The 20,306-nt window shown below is 33.0% G+C and overlaps 1 protein-coding gene across 7 annotated transcripts in view; it reads left to right on the top strand.

The window, feature by feature from the left end:
* Nucleotides 1-20,306, top strand: part of COL11A1 (collagen type XI alpha 1 chain) — a 195,560-nt gene that overhangs the window by 119,319 nt on the left and 55,935 nt on the right. For all 7 annotated transcript variants that reach the window (XM_070486935.1, XM_070486936.1, XM_014865260.3 and 4 more), the window contains 4 exons: nt 3,403-3,456; nt 6,150-6,257; nt 6,658-6,747; nt 7,002-7,055. In XM_070486935.1, coding sequence (XP_070343036.1) covers nt 3,403-3,456; nt 6,150-6,257; nt 6,658-6,747; nt 7,002-7,055 — 306 coding nt within the window. The remainder of the gene's footprint in view (nt 1-3,402; nt 3,457-6,149; nt 6,258-6,657; nt 6,748-7,001; nt 7,056-20,306) is intronic.

The following is a 20,306-nucleotide window of genomic DNA, read 5'->3' as shown; positions in this document are numbered from 1 at the left end:
AATGATTCATTGAGACCAAAGAGTAAAATTGTTTGGATTTCCACCTGGGAATGACATCTGCATGAGGAGCATAAAATAAACTCTCTAAAGAAGAATCTGCATTTGCAAATGCATTCTTGTTCAAACCTTGCAGTCAATCATTTTTAACTAAGTCGTCTTGTAAGTTCCTGGGGATAACTCTAGAATATTTCCAAACTGTTTTTTGAGGAGAGATACCTAATGAACTACCAATATAAAAATCCCTTTTTTCTTCTATTTAATCAAGAGCTACTGTGTCTATCCAAAGTAACCAGTATTATATATAACATTAGAATTTAAACAAAGAAGAAAAACAGCATACCAACTAATGATTCTAGGATGGATGTTCTCATCTCGTACTTTTTCATCGACAAAGGCTAGAATTATTCCTGGAAAATTGTATTCCTGATTTCAAATCCACTTTTATGAGCAATGGTGAATTACCCCATAGCCAGGAACCTTCCTTTTCACCTTGTTCTGTGCTGACTGGGATTCAAAAGATTGGCTTAGACAAGAGTCAGAATCTAGAGCAGCTATATTTTGCTATATATGTGTTAGCTTATACTAAACAAGAAATCCTTCTGTTATATTTGAGATTTGTCCCCAGTCAGAAATCCTTGAATTGCAGGTTCATTCTGATGTCTTACAATTCAAAGCTTTGTAAGGCCACTAGGCCTTTACAAAAAATAATTAGAAATAGTTTTTATTATACCGAAATAAGCCAAATTTGTCTCAGCAAGTGCCAAATCCTGCATTGCTCCTAAAATTAACTCACTCCGTTAGAGATGATCAGAATAGAAGTTACATTTTTATTGGGTTTTACAGGAGGTTTTTCTAATTACCCATGTGTCAGATTTATTTCTGTTTGCAAGAACTTTGAAAAACATGATTTAACTTGTTATGCTAAATTTAAATGTCAGGCGTAGTCATATTATATGACAATGTTAAACCAGCATCCTCCATTCTGAACTATAAAAGTTTTCTTGTACGTGGTTTATTTGTAAGATTCCTAGGGTGAGATTTATTAGATACTTGCAAACACTACGAGTGTTTTGAATGAACAGACATACAGACAATGCTGTCTTCCAGCTCCTCCCAAATCTATCCCCCACTCAGATGTGGTAGCACTCAAGCTTTTCTCTTTCCTCTTGGAAAGTATGAGTGCAAGACTGGGTTGCGAATTTTTCACAGAATTTCCTCAATTAAGCATTGATTTTTAATCATTTAATTTTCATCATTAGTTAATTTGCAGTCATTTTTTGTGTGCTCTTCTTGCTCTCACAGTCACTAAAAAAAAAAGTTTATAAGACTTTAATTTTTTTTAAGTTCAGAATTGGATTTACATCTTCACATCAAACTTAGTGATTAGAAATTGGGAGAAGGGTAATCCAGACAGAGTGAATAAGCTGTGCAAGTATATGGTGTATGGCTATTCAGGGAAAGGTGAGAAAATCAACATGACTAGAATTTAGGACTTCTTTTCAAAGCAAAGAGGTAACTGGAGTGACAGACTCAGTAATGGATGCTCATTATGTATGCTCAGCAATGAGTTGATTAGATTTGTTTTTGTGAGATGGTGACTCTGGCTGAAGTGGACAGGTGAGTGAGCCTGACTTGAGAAACTGGTCAGGGAAAGTGGTGATTACTGTTGGAATAAAACGGGTCTACAAGACAAGAGAGAAGAAGCTGTATTTGAGAGAGTCTCTAAGATGACACAGTAGGATTAAATGACAGAGTGTGAGCTGAAGGAAAGCCTGGGATCTGAAGGCACTCTGCTAATAAAGGGAGAGAACACAGGAGGAAAAGCAAAGGAAAGGATTCATTTAGTGAGCTCCACATCAGGATGGTTAAGTTGGGAGAGAGCATAAGATATGATTGGAAATGTCCGGTGGTCACCTGCTGAGAGAATTTTAGGACTCAGCACAGATTAGAGTTTGAGAAATAGTTTGCTGTAGAGGAATTCACCAGCATATAGATAACAATTGTGGCCATGGAGATTATTGAGATAATATAAGGAGTAGGTACAGTATGAAACTAAATCTTTTGAACAAATAGGTAAGAGAAACAGCAAGCTGTTAGGTCTCAGTGGAAAAGAAAAAAATATATGTATACACACACACACATACACACATATATTATACACACAAATGTATATATGTGCTTATATATGTATGTATATATGAGTGTGTGTGTAAATTTCCAAACCAGTAAGCTGCCGAAAAGTTAAAATTAAGCAATCAAGCTACTATTTTGTTTATAAAATGCTAAATAAATTCTATTTCATTGATACGTTTGCTCTTAGGGGTGATAGCTCAAGTGGAATCCTGATGGTCTTAAGAATTAAAGGACTTAAAAAATAAGAGAAATCTGTTTTCTTTCCCTGTAACATCAATTAAATAACTATAAATACAGATTCTTTTCCTTTTCTTACTTATGAAATTTTATTATAAATAATTTAATCATAATTATCTGGACGGTTGTAATACAAACATGGTGCTACCAGTTTCTGCTGTTTGCTTTCTAACATTATTTTCAGTCTGATGTTATAGCGAATAAAACTTTTAAAGATACTATATGCTTTAATTCAGTTCTTTGGAAGGTTTTCCTCCCGGTATTTTGAATCTATTTCTCCAACTGTTAAAAGTAAGTTAATTTACATGAGAAAGTAATTTGCCAATCATAATACAGTCATGCAGAATGAATAACCCACGAATCTAGAGAAATAGAGATACCAGAATATGCCCACAGGCTTTGCTTAGTGAGCACACGCTGCTCACGTCTAGCGGATTTTATTTTAATGACTGCATTATGTGCAAGGTACGTTTGTAAGTATATTCTTTTTGGTTTTAAGAAAGAACACTGATAAAATGCTGAAATGATTACTAATCATGCAAAGTATTTTTAAATAAATTTATTCTTGTATATCATTTTATTTTATGAGATTGTTGGAATGCAGGAAATAGAAATGCATTATGATCACAGACTGTAGATTTATCTCCTTATATAGAAACAATGTCCTGTTTCAAAGAGTGTCTAAATCATCATTTATTTCATCCATAAACATTGCTAGGTTTAAATTCTTTATGTTGTTTGACCTGGTGTAACAGAGTTAAGAACACATTTTTGTTCCAGCTTCATCCTTTTATTTTCTTTTCTCTTTTACTTATTGGAAGTAATCATTGGACTACAGAGTGAAATAGTGAAGACGATAAATTTTGAATATTAAGGATAACTGGAATATAATAATTTAAAAGCACTTAAAAATAAGTATTTTTAGCCAAAAGATGAATTTCTTTAAATGTGAGTTATTCAATTGTCTCAGAGAATTTTAATTTGTGTTTTGTGTCCTGCCCAGCTTTTATGGATTATGCTTTCTTCCCTTAGGGATTCCAAGGGAAGACTGGCCCTCCTGGACCAGGAGGTGTTGTTGGACCACAGGTAAATTTCATTACTTTATTTCTCTAACAAGATTAAATTTTCTGTTTATATTTTCACCTTTCCTAAGTTGTGCAAAACCTTCCCATTTTATTATGATTGAAAATGATATATTTTTATATTTCAGATAGTATTTAAATATACACAACTTGCCTACATCGAGTAAACTTCAGCAAAGTATTACTTAACTAAAGTGCTTTTTCAATTGCCTGAATGAATAAAAGGGAAGAATAAAATAAATGATGAAAATAAGTAAGAAAATTCACAATGCAGTTAACGCAATAGCCTGACCATAGCACCATCTGCTTACAACACCAAAATGCTTTGTTAAATAGATTGGCCATCATCTTTTCCAAGAATTTCAAATTAAAAATGACTTGTTTTCTTAGTTTAAATTAGATTTAGAAGTATAATATGTTAGAAATATAATGTAAAGCTTTGAGAACAATTTTCTTCTAAAATTTTAGTACTTGTAGTATATTATATATTTCTTAAGATTTTTGTCTTCATAACAACGATTTCCATCAGTGATAAAATAGTCGATTTTTAATCTTTGAGTATCCTGAAATAATGGCAAAAACAAGTAGCTTTTTCAAGATAGGTAGCAGAAAGAGTCTCAAAAATTGAAGCAGTATCCTGATTATGATATTAAATAGCTGTAGAGAATAATTCATGGGAATAGAAAATAATATTTGGATTCTGGCAAAGCATGTTGAATGGACAGGACGCATTTAGTTTACACAGCTGGAATTCTACCCCTGCTAATAACAAATTATAGCAAAAGAGCAAGAGCAGTTGAATAAGTGTTTTAATTAATTGGTTTAAATAGACTTCTCTCAGCCTATTAGTTCTTAACACTTTGTAATTCAAACACACAAACAAACACCAACGTCCAAATACACACACACAAAGAATCAAGAAACTGCATCTTCTTTCTAGGAATATGTGTGATTGAAGCAGAAATGAAGAATTCTTGGATTAGTTGATCATTTTATTTAGAAGATTAATCCTGAGCCACAGAAAATGCTAACTGTTCGTTCCGTTATAAAGAAAACACAGTGTGCATGATGCTTTTTGCATACCTTTTTTATGCTGAAGCCCTCCTTTTAACTATCAATTTTAATTAAGAAAAAAATAGCCCCTCTGTAATTAGCTTCCTCCAAAAATATTGTTATTTTTCTATTTCAAACAACTTGACAACAATATTCTGTGAAAAAATTTAACTGCAAGAATGATTCCTTTTATGTTACATATCCATGAACAGAAATGGAATTAGATTCCAATATTGGGGACTTAACTGAATATTTCAGGACCTGTGTTCTTTTTTTCTCCCTACTCTAATGCATAAAAGCAGCAGGTGTTTTATTGAGCATGCATTGTCATTGAATTATTTTTCTTATATTGGTCCTTTTAAGAAAGAAAATCCAATTGCCTATTTCAAATGTAACCATATTTTCATGTTAGGACAAAGAAGGTGATTTAATAGGAGCAATATTGATTGCAATACTTGATATTCACTCCTTTTTTTGTACAACTGTGTGAATCACTGCTCATTTTTGTCTCAATGGTGATAGCCGTTAAATTAGGATCAATTTTGCATTCCTTACTATTGAAATTCTGGTCAGATATTTAAGGAAAAATTCCTTTGAGAAGACATGTTTGCACATTAATGGTAAGTTGGGGACTTTCAGCAATACATAATTAAAGGAATTTAAACCTAGGAATGTACACTCAAATTTGGGGCAGATGTGTTCTTTACTCAAGACCAAAAGGTTAGAATCTGTTGCATTTTTAGAAAAATAACAAAGAATGATATTTCAGAAACAACTTCAGTAACGCATTCCCCTGCTTAACAACCCTACCATCTGGAAACTTTTCCTTTATATATCTTTAACTTAAATCCTTCATTTTGCTTTATTCTAAGTGGAGATAGAGAGCAACTGGTCACCATTCTCTATTTACACTTGAAAGCTCATTAAACTCTAGCACCAGAAAACGGCAGCACGCAGGGGACGCATAAATGACCTAACATTTTTCACTTTGGCATTTGCAGCAATTTAAGGCAGTGAGCTATTTGTTACCGCCTTCGGCTGAGAGGAACTGCCAGCTCAAACTCATGGCCTTTAGGATCTGCCTGCTGCATTCTCTAGACTCTGTCAAATGAATGCAGATTAACAATAGGGAGGTCTCCAACCATGGAAATTCCAAGGAGAACCACTTTGGTTGTTGAGTTCTCGGGGACCTGGGCTTATCATCAAGCGGCGATTCATTGAGCAGCTACCAATGTGGTACCAAAGCCTCTTTTACTCCTAAACTCATTCGACACCTTATTTAAAAAGAGGGAATGGGACAAAACTGTAGTGAAAAACCACAGTCTTTAACAATACATGGAGTGGCCTCATCCTGAAGCAATTCTGGTATTAAACAAAGAAAACATCTCTTTGAATCTATCTATCTATTTGTCTCATACACTCAGATTCTAACCAAGATTACACATAATCTTTTTAGACTCTTCTCAGATGTGCTGCTTTCAGTGCTTTATATGAAGTGTTTTGTAGGACATCATGAAAATATATGAGAATGATAAACTTTTGTGAAAGAGAGTAATATTTATTTTGAGTTTGGGTTTATTTATTTGGATTATCTTTGCCAAACATAAAAAAGCAATCTAATGAAGGTTTCCTTATCCAATTTAGGGACCAACTGGTGAGACTGGCCCAATAGGTGAGCGTGGACATCCTGGCCCTCCTGGACCTCCTGGTGAGCAAGGTCTTCCTGGTGCTGCAGGAAAAGAAGGTGCAAAGGTACAACATGCTCAAGGAATTTTCTTGACTGAAAACATCCGTTTACTTTTCACTGTAGCTTCCATCGCTTGTCCGTAGATTCTCTAAATGTTGGCATGGTATTTAAATGAATGTCAGAAAGATATGTCAGTAAAATATTCAGTTTACTGTACTTCAAGGCACGACTGAACAATAACCTAAGACCACTTCTCCCCCTTGACCATAAAACAATCTATTTATATCACTCATAAATATAGGTAATGGTTAGTTCATTTTAACACATAAGGCATTCTGCACAATATTCTCATCATTAAATGACATTCAGACTTTACTTATAGTAGGTTAGAGTTAATCACAATTTTGTTTGAGGAAGCATGTATAGAAATTACTCGGCATAATGGATGTGTATTATACTCTTTAGGGTGACCCAGGTCCTCAAGGTATCTCAGGGAAAGATGGACCGGCAGGACTACGTGGTTTCCCAGGTGAAAGAGGTCTTCCTGGAGCTCAGGTATAATCAACATATAGAGAAAGCATTTGAATGAAATTGCTTATTAGAAGTATTTTTTTCAGGTCCTAACTAAATATTCATGAGTAACTAAGGGAAAATATGTAAGAATATGCATTGATTATCATAAGATATATAACAATATGTATTTGTGTCTAAAAATACTTCCTAGCATCCTCATTTTATCAATCATACATCTCCTCCTATTTATATTAATTCAGATTGATTCATTTTCTTTGTTTTTTCACTTTTCCTAGGGTGCACCTGGACTGAAAGGAGGGGAAGGTCCCCAGGGCCCACCAGGTCCAGTTGTAAGTATGATTATAATAAATATCCACGCTATACATGGTTGCAAATTACAGCTCTTCTTTCATTACGCTCATGCTGTGATCCCACAGTGTGTGGGCAAGAAAATAAACACATGTCAATCAAATCAGTCAGTGCCTGGTTTCTACTAATTGCATGCACTAATGAGTGCAGAAACAGAAGAGTTTAGATGACTGGAAATATTTATTCCACTGCTGCTGTTGGGAGGTAAAAGGATCTGCCTTGCCTCTTACAATACCCTAGGAAATAAATCATAATTTTTCTGATTCTGAGTACTTGGTGAGAATTGAATTTTGTCAATGCTTTTTAAAAAATCTCATGAGTATGAAAGGCATATATTCATTTTAAGTATTATCCAGATTGCTTTATTTAGTCAATGTAACCTTATGAAATAATTGGTAAATGAGTAAATATCATACTTTTACTTTACCTTTCCTTTTTTTGAGATATATTTCAATCCCTAAGAAAGCAATCAAATACAGCCTTCATTTTTTCATAAAGTCACCATTGTTCATATCTGTACTCTGAAAGGTTACCAGAAACAGCCAAACTAACAATTTTAGTGGCCTCTTCTCATTCTCAGTTTATTTAGGCAATCTGAAAAGCTGAAAGTTGCCTTAAATCCCTCTCAACTTCCTCATACAACGTGTTGAAGTCATATTAGTTCTATCTTCAAAATGTTTCTTTAATTTGACCCTTTTTCTTCATTTCCACTACCACTACCTTTGTTCAGAATCTTTCTTGTCTCTCCTTGCTTAAGTGTCTTAACTCATCTCCTTGGCTCCATTTTCTTACCCTCTTTAGTCAGTTTTGCCCTCTGATTCTAGAATTATAGTTACATATCCTTAACTGCCGTTCCTTTGCTTATATATATCTCATGGTCCCATGCTACTTTCAGAACCAAAAACTCCTCATCATGACCAACAAGTCACCTTCACAATTTGATCCCAATCGCCATAGCCTACTTTATTTTCCTTATTGTCTGCCCTCTAATTCTACACAATCTAGTGCATCGAACTTCTTGCTTCTCAAACTACTGTGATCTTTTATACTTTGCAGAGAAAATACTTTTTCATTTTCCCCTTCTTCCAAGAAACCCCAATTTGTCTTTCACTACTTGACAAAGATCCTACTCATCCATAGAGATCAAGCTTAGTGTTAAATCTGTATAAAGTTGTCTTTGGAGAGTTTGCCTCCATTTCATTTATTATTGAAATTTCTTCACCCTCAGCACTCTGTGTTATAATTTGTATTTTAGAAATTACATTGGAATATAATTGATTGTCTCATTAGACTGTGAGTTCCCTGTATTATTTTGGTTGCCTTCACAGCACAGTGCCTGATACACAGTAATCATTCTGTATCTACTTATATGAATCATCATAAAGCCTGATATTGGAGTAAAGTGTATATATCATAGTTAACACTGAGAACACAGCAATATAACCTTTGGCAGACTGATTAGCATTCTATTTAATCTGTAGATCGTGCAAATGTCATATTACAATGATTAAGGTATGTATAGGCATCTGGTAAAGATTTTTTTTAAAAGAAAAATAAAATATTTTGGTAACTATATTTGACTTTCCATATTCATAAAATTCATAAATTTATGTGGAACATTTTTAAATATCCTCATAAGTTAGTGTGATAGCAATAGTAGGAACAACAGCTGAATAAGACAAAAATTTCCTGTTTAAGCGTAGAACCTTGAAAATTTTTAGTACAATGCAATCCATTTAACTAGATATTCAGGTTCTAAAGTGCTTTTATTTTAGGAATATATGTATGTGTATATATATATTTACTTAAGATCAATGATTAGTATGTCTGTAAAACCTGAATTATGATCGGAAAGATTAAATTGTTTAAAGTTATTTTTTGAGATCAAGGAAACAATTCTATTCCAAATGTTTAGAACAGTTGAAATCAATGTATTTATAGGGGAAATAATATACCCAAGAGATACACTTTAACAGGATGTTAATAAACAATAATCCAGTTACATGTAGAATAACATATTAAATATGATATAAAAATCTAATATGTTATTTATTTAACCGGCTTCAACAACCATTTATTTGGTTATTACTATTTACTTCCCTGTATATAGTTAAGCTCCATGGAAGATATCCCTTTAACAGACTTAAAATAAGGTAAATAGTTTTGAAAATAAACACACCAAAGACTAAACAGCACTATAAGACAGTCAATGATTAAATGCCTGATGACATACAAACAATAAATGGTAACTATGCAAGGATGGGAGGGAGAGGAGAGAAATCAGCGGAAGGGTCACATGGGAGGTGGCGCTTGAACTTGGCTTCACAGAGTGCAGAGGATTACAAAATCATTTAAGATTAAGAAAATGGTATTAGGAAAATGATAAGGTGTTTAGGGAATGTCTGGTCTTACCGAAGTGGAGCACCTTCGGAAAAGGACTAAAATTTGATGAATTCTTGCTAGGATCCCGGCACTTTGCTATGTGTTTACATATTGTGAGGCTAAAGCAGAAATATAATACAGCATATGATCATTGAAGCTCTAAAATGCCGAGTTGAAATAATTTGAAGATTTGAAACTTGGGGAGCAAGTGGAGTAAAAAAATTAAAGTTTTAGGGAAAAAAATCATCACTCATGTGTAATATATAACAGGTGGAGAGACTCTATGAGCATACAAATCCAGTGATCAATGTCATAATATGAGTGAGCCAATGACTAGGGCAGTGGGAAGTGAAAGGACAGTGCAGAGGTAACACTAGGAAGGCAGGATTGTAGGATTTAGATTTAGATTGGAAATGGACAGTGAGGAAAGATGAAACCTGAATGATGACCTCAAGCTTGTGTCCCTGTGGGAATGACAGTTTAGTGATGCCTTCCATGCCTGGAGCAATTTCACCTGGTCAAGAACAACAACAAACACAAAACATTCTCACACGAAAACCCAAAATCTCTTAGCAGTCACAAAAGGTTTTAAAAGGCCTTTATACTTTGCCAACAGAAATGCTCCACAGATGCTCCCTGTGAGTTTATTCATTTGGAGGTAACACCTATTCTTATAAGAAATTCACGTATCCAATACTGTAGGCATCAACCAATTAAAATTCTTCCTTAAAGTCGACAGAAGACAAACCACTAACAGGAAAGATATCCATATTTATTAGTTCCTTACACTATTGCTGTAATTGCTATAAAATAAAGAGGTTCATGATGATGACTCCTCCAACAAGTGCTAAACAAGCTGTCATTTACTCCATTTAAAGCAATTATGTGCATGTGAAATCTGATTTTGAAAAACTTTTATTCCAGATGACTAAGATTAAAACAAAAAACTGTTAACTTTCTGAATGTAAACCATTACTTATCCAGAAAGTTTGTTACTATTAATTCTTATTTTTTGAGGTTCAAGACTTGCTGTGGGGTTACCTTGCAATTGATATTAAAAGCACAAAATCAGGAGTGGTGTATTCTTTGGCAAAAAAGATAACAGGTTCTGTTATGTCATGTTTATCAAAAAAGATGACATCAAAATGGAGGGAAATAACTAGTCAGTTGGTGAGAGATTATGAAATTTTAAGTCATACAGATAAAGGCGTAAGAATATGCTGTAGAACTCCTTGATTCTATAATAGATTGGTCTGAGTTTACATCATATTATTAACTTTACTTTTGGGATATTGACCAAATAATAGTAAGTTGCAGGACTGAAATTCACAGAAACAGAGAGAGATGGAGATTTTGCAGTTATTTGTATTAAGGAGAAAATAAAGTAATGAGTTCTTGGAGAAAAAGAATGTGACTAAAGAATGTGAAGGGTAAAGAAAATAGAAAATAGAAAAATAGAAAAAGGAAATGAAATGTTTAAACAGTTTACTCTTTCAACTCTTAATTCTAGGAACTTTATAATCATTATTCTATTTGATTCTTGCAGCCTGGCCTGGTAGATACTATCGTTCCATTTTTAAAGGCAAGAGATCTGAGGCTTAGAGAAGGTAAACAACTTGCCCAAGTTCATAGTCTTTTGAAGACAAAAATCCATGATAGCACATTATATAGACTCATTTCCAGATGAGTATATCTCTTACTCTGTAAACATCTGCTTAAGTTCCCTGTCCCTTTCTTTCTCTCTCTCTCTCTATTTTGTTTCCATTTTGCCAAGTCCTCTTGACCTTTCTCAACTGTGAACAATTTTGTTAGAAGGAGGAGAGTTAGAGGAGCTAATATTACAGCTCACTGGGCTGTAATATTCCTATATGTACTCTTTATAACTGTTGCTTAATTTGAATAAATCAAAGATTAAATTACTTAAACAAGTCAACAGGTGGAATCCTTAAGATGTTTTTCAATATGCTGTTGAATCCTTAGCTTCTTTATCCTAGAATACAATTCTTAAGCAGAGTTGTACTGTATATTTCTGGATTACGAGAGAAATAATAAATCCCCTCATTGCACAAGTTATCAATGAACTGAAACTGAAAACTCTAAGCAAGGCTTTATCAGTTAACAACTCTTGCTCACAGTGAGATTTGTCAAGTTTGTACATGACACAATTATGCACCTTTTACACTATATTCTTGTTTTTTCTGACCCATACAAAGCAAAATATAATATTTAGTAGTCATCCATCTGTCCTTGTATCCATTTACTCATTTATAAATGTATTTGGCATCCATTCTCTTTGTCCATAATCCATGCAATCAGAAACATAGACCAGGCTATTTGTATCATGTTGCTATGACATCCTATAGCAGCAGATTTACTGACCTGTGCTAGGTGTGGCTGTGATGCCAATGGCCTGTGTTTAGAGGGAATGATGTGTAGAATTGCATCAACCAAAGGGATCTATTTGAGGATATGGGAGATCACTTTAGACAGGGCCCTCATTATGAATATTCTCAGAAGTCGTCGCTTGCTAATCATAGCTTGGGAAATACTTATAATTTCTTGAGAAGTTAGCTGATTTATTTTTTTCTTTTAACTGTTACAAATTATGAAAATTAGATTTCTCATTTTGCTTTGGCTTACAGAAATCATGGAGTCAAAATTGAGACAGTGGAGGAGATAACTCTTTGCTTTATGACTGTTTTTGTAACTTTTTGACTACAACTCACTATAAAAAAAGTACATATGGTGTACCTTAATATTATCTATATTTTATTCTAGTTAAAATTTTAAAATGCTGGACAAAACCCATTAAATTGATTTCATAACCCACCAATGGAACATGACCTGCAGTTGGGAAAAACCTTAGTTTATAGTGTGCATTTTTTGATTACTAATATTCTTGGTTCTATTTTATGCCAATAAAAAGTTACCTCCTTATCATTTTTCTTGCTTAACTGTTTCTTATTTATATTCTCTTATATTTTATACCTTCTCTGTAAGCTGCTATAAGCCTTCTTTTGTAAAAAAAAATTGTAAGTAAATAAATATCTGAATATATCAGACAATCTATTAAACTGAAGTTATATAGAGTCATTAAATGGACATTTCCTGCAAAAAGCTTATGGTTTACTGAGGAAGACAGATATGAGATAGATAAAATAACATAGTAAATAATGTGTTATGTTAAAAGATAGAACAAAGAAGACGAGGTGAGGACAATGATTTTTGCCTAAAGGCATTATGTTGAAGTTGAAGCTATAAATAAAAATCTGTTTTATCTATGAAAAGCAAGTTTTCTGTATGCTAAGTTTAGTCTTAAAGCACTCAGCACTATTTTAATCCTCTTAGCAAAGAACTGGTATTTCAATTTTATAGTGCTTTAAAGGTTTTGCTACTAGGAGTAAATGTATGTTGAGAAACATTTTTTTATTGCTCCCACTTAAGACAGACAAAATTATCCCAGCAGGGTGCTATGACTTTGGGTTTTTAAAGTCTGGCAGAAACCAAGTGTTCGCTGTATGCACGATGTTGTATCCAAGAGCTGGTAATAGATGCCAGTCAAATCACAGGCATGTTTTCTGATCAAGGGGTTTACTCACTAAGTGGCTGCCTTCACGCCCACACACAAGGCAGAAAACAACAAGGGACGGAACAGCAAGAGAAAGGCAGTGCACCACTTTTCTCACATGTTGAATATAAACCAAGTAAATGTTGTATATTTCTGTAAACAGAGTATATACAAATATGTCATGCCAGCACATTCTCAGATTGCACCTACCGTCTATATTTTCATGAAACAAAATCAAGGAAAATGTATTCCCTACATAATCTTTCCATGTATTTTTTCTGAGATGGAATCCCCTCATTGCCAACAGTTATTTCTCTGGAAATGAGGAGATTAAAAAAAAATATAATAGCGTGTTTAGTAAAAGCCCTCTATCTTTACAACCACATTATGGTTAATATATAAAGAAAGTATATGAGAGGGAGCCAGATACAAAGCTGCTACAAAGTAAATGTCCACGATTTCACCACTGTGCTGTCCATCAGTCTTTACACCTTTCTTTTGACTTCTGTTTCGTAACTGTCTCGTGATGCTTCTGACCCTCTTTTCCTCTTTCTATGCTATTATTTCTTTCTGTTGTCATCTTTTCCTTAGGAGTTTACATACCCTTCCTATCATAATTCTTATTTCTTCTAATTTTTTTCCTACATCCTATTCCAGAGAACCTTCTCTTCACTGACTTTTCCTTATACACCAAGTGACTAATTGGGTCCTATACTATACTTTTTAAGATAAAGCACGTTTTCTCTATTGGAACCCCAGTAGATCTCAGTGGACTGTTATGACATCCAACCAGGGCTGAGCAAAGTATGGAGATGGTGGTGGGGCTCACTCACCAAAGATTGAGATATTGCAGGACTTCAACTTAATCATTCCGAATTTATGCTTTAAATTCTGGTAATGCTTGATATTTTATCTGAATTTTTAACTTATCTGACCTAAAATATATGTAATCTGGAGAGTAGAAATTACCTCATACTAGTTTTGCCGTGAACTTCAACTTGGCCTTAAAAAGAAAGGAGTAGACGTTTTTGCCTTCTACTTGTATAGATCTTGTTCATAAGAACTTTTTGTGTTTAAGCTTCTATTCTCTCTAGGGAGCTGCCTTTTAACTGAATGCTGATGAGATAATTTCCGTTTACCACTTTCATTTACTTTACAACTGCTCTTCAGAATATGAAACACTCAGTGAAAATAACTAAGAAAATATTTATCTGGGTGTTCTCCTTTGTGTGAAGAGTCGGAGAAATAACCACTGTTTTCAGTGCTCCAAGAACATAAAGGGATGCTATTGCTTCTTGTTTCATTACCATTGTGAGGTTTAGGTGAAGGAGCTGCAGAAGAGGGTAAAGCTAACGTAAAGTTAAAGAAAGGTAACTAAATAGAGAAACGTAAATTCTTCCCTTAGTAAATGTCCACCTTGCAGTTGAAAACAAGCGACCTGTAGTGGTTAATGTTTAGTGTTAAAATAACAGAATACTTTATGATATTATGGTCATTATAATTCATGTAATTCAACACGTATCATTGCCTTTGGAAAACTTTTAATTTACTACATTTTCATTGCTATTTAAATCACAAATTGGGAAAATGATATTTCTATAGGTTTTAGCCCCTTTTTCTGTGAGTTTGTTCCAGTTAAGAACTTTTGATGTGTAAAATATCCATCATTGCTGTAGAGAGTTGAAATTAGGATTAAAGATACTGTTATGTAGAAAAACTCCACCTTTCTTTTAACAGTATTACCTTGTTATTCCATATAACCTTCTGGACCTCAGTATTCTTTTCTGTAAAATTTTCTTCTATGATGATTTGAATCGCATATCTACTTTTGAAACATTTAGCTCTTTATGGACAGTTCTCTAACATCTGTTGCATTCCTACTTTAAGGCACTGTTCAAAGAGCTTTAGATATTATCACCACATTAAACATGGAAAAACCAATGACAAACTATTTCTGTCTCCATTTTATTGGCAAAAAAAAGTGAGCCATATTAACCAAGTGAGGGTAATCAGTTTGCTTAAGATGGGAAAGGTATTGATTCCAGTGCTGGAAAGGAAAATGTCACACATGAAATTGGCACATTTACTTAGGGTCTGTTGTGTGCCGGTAACTGCTCGAGGTGCTGGAGACCAGTAAAAAAACAAGCAAAAATCCTGCATTTGTGGAGCTGATAATTATCCATTTAACCTATGTTTAAACCCAAACATATTTGTTTCAGATGTAAGTTTTTATTTTTCTGACAGTTGTAAATCCCTCTGTTCTTTACTACAGCCAGTTATAAAGCAATGCAATGATTTCTATCACTATCGATGTCCACCTTTTATGGAAAAAAATTTATTTGCAATGTAAGTTTCTCAGGGGCTGAAACCTACCACAGTACATTTTGTATTCCCAGTCAGTGTCAAGAGAGTGGATTCTCACTATTTTTTTGTTGAATATGTAAATATGTTCTCTATTTAATATATTGGGTTTAAATTTTCATTTTTGAAAGAAATGGGACTTCTCCAGTGATTCAGTTGGGGCTACAGGATTTATAAGGCTTATTCTTTTAAAAGTTGACCTGAGAATATTTAAATAAGATTTGGAAGTTTGTAATATCATTTGTTTAATCAGTATGTATCTTCAGAGATTTTCACTTTTCATTTATAGGTGTATCAAATAAAATCATTACAGTGCATGCTGTTATTAAAAATATCTAGACATAGAATGTCTGAAGTAATTAATGGAAAAGGAAATTGCAGTTGTACTTTAGGGCACAAATATACATCAATATAGTCTCTTCTTGTTTTCACCCACTGTTTCTAAGTTAACGAGCTATGACATGATCATGAGCAATATTTTAACTAAACGAAAGTAGTATGTTTTTATTGTTAATTTTAAGGCACTTTCCACAAGCAAGGTGGCAATCTGAAATTTAATCTTATGAATGCTCCAAGGGAATAATTAAAATAGTTAAGCTTTGTAATAAAAAATAATATTTAATATCTACAGACTATGCACATCATTATTGTTTCAAATCAGCATTCTTTCTCTACTTGATATGCATGAAAGTATTCGATTAGTTTTCAGTATTAAACAGACTTCAGTATTAACAAGCATTCTTTTCTTAAGTACACACCATGAGTTATTTTCATGTAACTTGTCAGTCATAATATACCTAGTTAAGGAAATATATATTTCTCTTAATTTTTATACTATGTCTTCTAGGGAAAGTGTACATTTGATTACTGTTCTTTGTCCTGAAAATTTGGAAAATTTCTATGGATTACACCTGATTACATTTAGATCCTAAATTTTTTAACATTTCTATCATGTTCACAAAAAGACCAATACATATCTCTAATTTTATCTTTTTATACTGATTACTACTATTTATAACTCTTTAATGCAGACAGTAAGTATTTTATGCTTTTGAAATGTTAGTGAAGAAATCATGGAGGTATTTACAGGAGAAAATTCAGTACTCCAAATGCTAAATTAATTCTTTCAGAAAATAATGGTAGAAAACCTCCAGTACTATGGTAGACTGTGTAAGGAATGTTAAGAAGGCTGTCTCATGCTTTAAATTCTCAGAATAATACAACTTTTGGAAAAGGTGGTTGTTATCCCAGGCCTAAAGAATGGCTGGAATTTTAACAGTACTGGAAAAGACCAAAGACTTTCCAAGATAGAATGTAAGTGTAACCAAACATTCAGAGGTAGAAGTGGGTATATTGTGTTAGAGGGACAATGAGAGATATATTTTAGGAGAAAATAATTTTAACATCACAATACTAAAATATAAAGTAAAAAAACAAACTTCTGAGTATGTATATATGACTTTTTCTGGGAAGATAAAGGATAAATATATTCTCAAAAAGATGCATTAACTCAAACTGTTTAGAGTTCTGCATATAAGAAAGAAATACTTAACTTTTAAAATCAGAGGTAGAACCTAATGAAAAAGTCCCATAGTGAGTGTCATGTGTGTTGAATAATTCTCAAAACTGAAAACAATTCTTTGTTGTTGTTGAAAATTAAAAATAAACTTTTAAGCAAGAGTGACAAAGGGCAAAGATTCTAATGAATTGTATATGAAAGTTCAAATGAACTATATGAATAACAGAGACTGACTATCTGGACAAAGGAGATGAGCATTACCATCAGTTCTTTAAAGTTTTATCATTTGAGAGAGTGTTTAACCAATATGAGCTTATTCTGGCAGAAGTGGCCTTATACGGCTAAATTTCTTCTACTTATTAAAATTTAGCACAATGTTTGAATTATAGTGTTACAAGCAATCAGGGAACTTTTGTTCACTATTCATGAAGTACTCAGCATTGTAGGAAAAAACTTTGTGTGAATCAAGGCACATCAGCTAGACCCTGAGCTTTATGACTTTTACCTGAAAAAGAAGAAAATTGTACAGAAATTAAATTATATTACATACACAAAGTATTTAACATAATAATTGTTTAGTAGCCTCATTAATTGAAACAATAAAATTCTCTTAAGATACACTTCTGCTTTCTAGAAAATCTCTCCTTTTATCATTCCGGTCTCGTAGCTGTCAACTTCAACACAGTCTAATGTGATATCTTCAAACAGTTGGGGTTTAAATTTAAAGCAGGGTTAGAGGGAAGGATTTCATGGCCTGACAAATCAAAATTGCATCTCCTTTTGTATAGCCAATTACAAATAAAATATCTCAGCACTTAAATTGAATGCTTAGTTTAGATTTGATAACACCAATGGGTAGTAATCCTATTCTGAGGTTTTATGGGTAAAAATTTAAAACAAAAATGTAATACAGTCACACTTGTGGGCACATTGATTCTCAATAAATCAGTTTTACAGAAAAGTAGAAATTTATTTTTAGGAATGTTAGTATTAACCTGAATAAAACAGAATCACCCTGAGCATATTATACATTGTCTTCTATTGATATTTTTCTATTACCAAAAAAATATTGCTTTCATTACTGAACTTTTTCTTTCTCTCTTTTGTGTAATCCGGGGAACACCTTTGCATTCCTCTCAATTTCAGGCCCTTGTTCTTCTCTTCCTCGTCCTTCTTTCTCTCTCTTTCTTTCTCTCTCTCTCTTGCTCTCTGTCTCTCTCTCCTTCTCCCCAGCTCTCTCTCGCCCTCCCTCTCCCTTCTCCTCCTCCTCCAGTCTTTGCTTCTGACCTCCCTCTCTAAGAAATAGAGACAGAGCTTTCCTTTCTTGTTAGGGTTGGACTTCTTGAATGTACAACACTTAGAGGGCTCTCCTTTTATTTTTCTCTTCCGCACTGGCCTCTGGACTCATTCATTTGAAGTCGGCCACCTGGTTAACAGCTATACCACTTGTGGGTGACCCTTTTACAGAATATATTTTAATATTGTCAAATTAAAAAGAACATTTTGGCAGAGTAGACGTTTATTATCTAAAAAATACTAACTGCAATTTTCCTTTGTAATCATTTCTTCTTCTTTAGTATTTGAAATAAGTAATTGGTAAAAATTTAATTTTCACATAATTCTTCGTTATTGTTATGCAATATGAGGAACAATTCCTGGGTTTGTTTTTACATATATAGTCAAAATTGCCACTTTTTGTTTATGTCAAGTTCAAATTTTATGATTTATTTAACCATATTTTTGGTAAAGTTTCTGTAAATTATTTCTATCTCCTAAGTTTGATACCCTATGAATAAAAAAACTGTAACAGTGGTTCAACTAATCCTAAAGTGAAAAAATGAGAGACAAATCACTTTTTCTGGTGTTACTCTTCAATTATTCCCGTAACCTCATGTCTGTATCCTCTCTATTTATTTTAATTGCTTTAATATTCCAATAACTGGCTAAACAAAAATTATTCCATGTACCTTATGAATTTAGCCAGAAAAATAACGTCAGGAAATTAGGTAGTAAATATTCTTATAAGCCTTTCTAATTAATGACTGTTTCAGTAAAATTGAGTAAGTAATAAGTTTAAAGAAACTTCAATTAAATAGCCTCTGGGAGTCACTGATGTTTTCATCAGGGAGAAGCAATGGACAGCTTTGTGAAGAAAGCACAGGGAAGAGTCCAAGGTCAGGGTTTCCCTTGACTAGTTATGTGATTATAGGAAGGATGGCTAACCTATTTGAGCCACAGGTTCCTCATTTTTAAAACTGATATGTTACAACTGTACTATCCATTCCATGGAATTTTGTGAGAATAAAATGACAAACAATGTGAAACTGACTCATAAATTGTAAAGCACTATGTAAATACAAATTGTTTCATTGTTATTATTGTTCCTGTGTTGATACATAATTAGTTCTCTAGCTAACAAAAATATAAATTAGAACAAAGTCAGTAATTCATATTTGTGTAATAAAATGATTTTCAATTATATGGCAATATAATATTAGAAAATGTGTTAAAGTATTGTATCTTCCACCTTTTAAAAGTCATTTCTTTTATAAGTTTTGAAATGATCTTATTATCTAAACATCTTAATTATTAAAGAAAACTACTAATAATCATATTTCCTAATATTCCACATTTAGTTCAATCATGAAGAAAGTGATAAATTATAACTTCACCAACCATCTAGGAATCTAATCCAAAGACAGCATTCTTGTTTTCTTTTCTTAAATAAAAATGGAGGTAGTAAATAAGTTACTAAGTCACGTGAGAACTCTACGTGACTTAGTAAATATATGTTTGCTTTTCTTTTATTCTTGCTTTAGATAGTGTTTTCTTAAATTATTGCTAGAGGTAATTATTATGAAGGCAGTATCCATACTGGTTTTTTTTTAATTTCACATATTATGTATATTTTAAAGAAAATTACTTGAAAATATATGGCATCTTCTTTGAAACTCAATTGGATGTACCTAATCAAATGTGAATTATCTTGTCAGTGTGCGTAATAAAACCCAATGGTCCCTACAGGACTGTAAGATAAATTTAAGGACTTATTTTCTGGGAAAAAGTCCAAACTCTGAGATAGTGATTATCAAAATTTATTATGTAAAAAATTATGTTTGTAACCTAATGCAATGACAATTCCTGAACTCATTTTTAGGACTCTGAAAATGCCATTCAGCAAGTTTGAGGTGAAGCCCAAAAATCACTTTGAGAAATACTCGTCTAGAAAGTGTATTCTGCCAGTCCATAATAATACAGGCAGAAAATTGATTAGGAAGTGATTTATTGTGTTTATGTTTTACAAAGCATTGTGAGCACAAGTGAAAAAAAGATAGCCTCTATAAAATATGAAATAGAAATAGTTTTGAAATATTTTTTCACCTTATCAATATGTCCTAACTT

This window comes from Equus asinus, chromosome 16 (genome assembly GCF_041296235.1).
Source record: "Equus asinus isolate D_3611 breed Donkey chromosome 16, EquAss-T2T_v2, whole genome shotgun sequence".
Lineage (NCBI taxonomy): Eukaryota > Metazoa > Chordata > Mammalia > Perissodactyla > Equidae > Equus > Equus asinus.
Note: the sequence above shows the minus strand (reverse complement) of the source record. Positions and strands in the feature narration are given on the sequence as shown.